Source organism: Corticium candelabrum, chromosome 14 (genome assembly GCF_963422355.1).
Source record: "Corticium candelabrum chromosome 14, ooCorCand1.1, whole genome shotgun sequence".
NCBI classification, from domain to species: domain Eukaryota; kingdom Metazoa; phylum Porifera; class Homoscleromorpha; order Homosclerophorida; family Plakinidae; genus Corticium; species Corticium candelabrum.
Window position 1 is genome coordinate 2,808,944 of NC_085098.1, and position 4,336 is coordinate 2,813,279.

The following is a 4,336-nucleotide window of genomic DNA, read 5'->3' on the forward strand; positions in this document are numbered from 1 at the left end:
ATATGTTTGTGTGTCAAACTATAGAAAGATATTTTAAGTGTGCTAATAAACAACAAAATAGCATTTAATATTTAGGTTATTTATTTAATGAGGATTAAAATATGTATTAAGTATCAAACGCTTTATTAATTAAGACAACCAGTTCTTTTCAGTTGTTGAGGTAAAGGTCTTTAATGAATTGACTAAAACAGTTTGTCTGGTTATGCAGTTAATCTGTAAGTGCGCCACAATTCTATAAATAATTGTTAGTATTTTATTGCAGACAATGGAAACGAAAATCAGTAGTTTGGAAAGGAACGTGCAAAGTGGTGAACAAGAAAGAATGGAGTTGCAAGTTGACGACTAGAGTACTCAGGGAAGACTAGACTGCCTTAGATAACGAATTGTTGTATTTGTTAGAAGTCCAACATGAAACAGGAAGTAACGATCTCTCAGCTGCAAGCAGACAACAGGTTTCTTAACCAAAGCTTAACGGTAAGTTTCTTGCTACTTTTATGTATAAGCGAATGCGTGCTGTCGTGGATGTGTTGTGTTTGTTTATGTTTGTATGTTATTATTATTATTATTATTGTTGTTGTTGTTGCTGTTGTCGTTGTGTGTGTGTGTGTGTGTGTGTGTGTGTGTGTGTGTGTGTGTGTGTGTGTGTGTGTGTGTGTGTGTGTGTGGCTAGAGCGACTAAAACGTGGAAATCAGTTGTAGTTACTAGCAACTCAAATTATTACAATTACAAGAACGTTCTACATCCTTATCGTGTAAGATGTTTGATACTGATGATATCGAAGCATTGTTATCAAGCCGTTACCTATTGTAATATAAGTTATATACTTGAAAGCTCAACGTCAGTAATATCCGGATCTCTAGAATACATGCACTTGTTTAACCAAACAAACTCGTGTGATCTCTGATTCTAAAAGGCAACACTGGAAGCGACGGCGCATTCTAAACTAAGATACGCAATACCACACAAAGCGAGCAATCTACCAAACAACGTACTGGAAGATCAGTTTTTAGTGTTCATTACGAGTTCAATCTATGACACGCAATGTGGCACTCAAAATGAGAGGCTAAACGCATTTTGGTCCCACCGCAGCCTTTTATAGTATATATATATATATATATATATATATATATATATATATATATATATATATATATATATATATATATATATATAGTTGTTGATCTAAATCCACTACGCTTGTTGTATGTCTAGACTGCATGTATCCTGTAACCTACCCTGTTGTGTAGCTATTTGTGACGCTTGTTGTATGTCTAGACTGTTCCTGTAACCTACCCTGTTGTGTAGCTATTAATAATTAATCTAGCGATTTCCATGATCTACCGTATTCTTTGATGCTGTGTTGTCGCGTTTTAGTGTCATAGGTACGTTACCATGATTAGTGTCTCTCGATGACCGTACTCTTTCCGTTATTTTTTCGTCTCCTACCTAGTTCTTCCGTAACTTAATTGCGAGTCAGTAACAGTTGGGCTTCTGTTTGCACGAAGGCGCACATTCCTATATATTCGTTGGGTTACATCTGCTGTACGCCAGAGACAGGAGACTTGAACTAGAGAGACGTACAAAGTGCAGAAGATGCTGAACGTGTTCATCGCAACGATTTCTTTGTTGCTGTTGAAGAGTTGTGCCATGATTAGTGTAAAGTATTTTATACGTGTACCTAGAGGTTGGAAGGGATGGATTCTCGATTTTGTACAAACAGCAAGCCGATGGGGGCGATTGTCAGCGTAAATGCAGCAAGGTGACATGCATGTTACACGAAGTCCTGTCCTACAAGTTAAAACTGTGAGGTAGGAGTTGCATGTTCTAGCAAACTTGTCTTTTCATTGCACGCTGTAATGATTGGTCGATTGCCTCAAACGTGTGACGCTTTTACAGCTGGCAACTTGAACTACTCTACAAGTAGCAAACGTCTCACTCTTTGTGATGGTTTCACTTTTATTAACATAGGGTAAATAAAAAAAATTGAGCTAAATGAGAAGACGTTATTTATTCTCAAATTAATTATTTTTGCTTCACAGCACACGACTTTTGAGCCAGGAAGTTACCAGAACCCTCTAGTCTCGTGTTCTACTTGACGTGGAAGTAAAGCACAAAGTGGAACGTATTGGATGAAACCAACTACAAAAGCAGTGGCGTACGCAGGCATGTTTCCAGGTTGCCCGGAAACCCCCCTAGAGGTGGGCGTTACCGCTAACGGTACAGATGTCTGGGAATTCGAGGCTATGTTGTAGCACGTGTCTAACGCGCTGTCTTCTCACTGCTACACGTGCCAGTCAGGAATGAAGCGTCAGTTGACATTGTCGCAGTTTGTAACAGGGCCTACAGCTGCTGAAGATGGACCCCTCTGATGGGCTGCCTCAGGAGATGCACAACTGGGTCAACAAATGGCGCAGATTCAAAGGAGCGTTTCCTCACACGCCTGCAGATTGCTTGTCATATGCTGACGAAACTATGTACCCAAACATTAACTGTGTGCTGCGCATATTTTGCACACTGCCAGTCACGACAGCAGAGTGTGAAAGATTCGTGTCTGTCTTAAGGCGACTAAAGACATACCTAAGGTCCTCAATGGGCCAAGAAAGACTAAGCAGTTTGGCTCTACTACACATCAATCAGTCGATGACAATCGATTTTGATGCAGTTATTAACAGTTTTTCCAGGAAACATCCGCGAAGAATGATTTTGAAAGACATTTTGTCAACTTGTATAGATACATAAGATATCGTGATATTACAAGGATGAGAGTAAATATCAAATATTAATTAAACCATTAATATCAATATTAATCTAGATATTGATATAAAAACAGTTATTAAGATCAATAATATTGATATTAATATAAACAGATCAATATTATTGATATTAATATGGAAACCCCCAAGAGAAATCCTGGGTACGCGCCTGAAAAGTATTCACAAAACCCTTTCAGGTTGTCCTGTTATACATGAATTCGTTTACATGCTGTTTCTAGTTATTAAACTGCTACGTATAATTGTGTATCTAATAGATTTATTGTGATTTCAAACTACGTCCCAATGGTTGTGCTCCCGTGTGGAAACATTCTTACTATCAGGTCACACCAAACAACAACGTGAGCACGTTCAGTACATTCAACAAGCCATGCATTGATCTCTCTGACGGTTGGTGTAATGTAGCCAATAAGGACACAATAGAAGGATCAGAGCAAGTGACAGCGGCCTATCATCACGGAACCGTCGTCTACGCCTACAGAGGTGATCGCAACCCTCAACTGGGGAAGGCATTGCAATGGCGAGATGCTATTCTCAACAATCCGTTCAAAATAACAGACCATTGTACAAGCAACAACGGCGTCGCACCGGAGCCAGAAGTTGGCAGCCACGCCATACCAGGAATAACGTTTGACAAGCAAAATCCCGGCGAATACACGAAGCACTGTGACACCGATCACTATGCGATGTCACCACCCACAGACTGCCGTTGGCTAAAATGCATTCTACCCACTCAAATATCAACGACTACATCCCTGACACAAATGACTGTTGCCATCTATCTGTGTTGATTGACGTGGAAGACACTTCAAAGCTGTGAACTAAACCGACTCATTTTGTCGTAATTGCACTTGTCGTGTGTGTAGCCCTGCTTGCTTTATTGTTCTCTATACATGTACTGACAGCATATGAGCCGCAAACAAATATATGACTGCAGTCAAATTTCAGCTTTTTTGCCTAATCAATTGCAAAACGATACTAATATACATCCAGAAACACTTGGCGCATATTTGATAATGAGATTGGAAAAGTTGCATTTCTAACATTCGATATCAAATTTTGGTGTACTGAGCAGACACGTAGTGCAAACAAAAAAGGAATTGTAAAGACATGCCTCAGTGTTGCAATATATTTAATTAACTTGCCCACAAGTCGCCATTATTAGATTTCACCTCTCTTTTAGGCGTTACATAAATTAAGGGTATCTTGGTCAATTAATAATCTCATAAGTCAAAATGCAGTCGGTCTATCAGGCTAGAATGTCAATCAAGTCTCTAGATATGTCGTAAATTCTCATTGCGTATCATAACTTCTACTGCAGCAAACTTGTCTAATGCGCCATATCAAAAGCCAGGTCTCTCTTAATTGACAAAATTGATGTCAATCAGTTTTTATTTGCAAACAAAATTAAGGTGTACTAACTGGTCAGATGAGTCACTCTACTAGACCCCTCGATCCGTAGCTATGCCGTTGAGCACGCAATTTATCAAACTATTACATATCTTTGCATTTTCACGTGATGAGGCTACTTGAAGTCTTCTAATTCATTGAAAGAGTCGAGACA

The 4,336-nt window shown here is 39.1% G+C and overlaps 1 protein-coding gene across 1 annotated transcript; it reads left to right on the plus strand.

The window, feature by feature from the left end:
* Nucleotides 1-265: 265 nt before the first annotated feature.
* Nucleotides 266-3,708, plus strand: LOC134189961 (uncharacterized). The gene is made up of 3 exons (XM_062658363.1): nucleotides 266-334; nucleotides 400-474; nucleotides 3,030-3,708. The coding sequence occupies exons 1-3, from the start codon at nucleotides 266-268 to the stop codon at nucleotides 3,561-3,563; spliced, it is 678 nt and encodes a 225-aa protein (XP_062514347.1). The 3' UTR covers nucleotides 3,564-3,708.
* The last annotated feature ends 628 nt before the right edge of the window (nucleotides 3,709-4,336 follow it).

What these genes read in the sequence shown, in the direction of transcription:
- LOC134189961 (XM_062658363.1), top strand. Translation starts at nt 266, where the DNA reads ATGGAAACGAAAATCAGTAGTTTGGAAAGGAACGTGCAAAGTGGTGAA. An exon ending in AAGAAAGAATGGAGTTGCAA is followed by an intron (nt 335 to 399) that starts GTTGACGACTAG and finishes TGTATTTGTTAG; the next exon opens with AAGTCCAACATGAAACAGGA. An exon ending in TTCTTAACCAAAGCTTAACG is followed by an intron (nt 475 to 3,029) that starts GTAAGTTTCTTG and finishes TGTATCTAATAG; the next exon opens with ATTTATTGTGATTTCAAACT.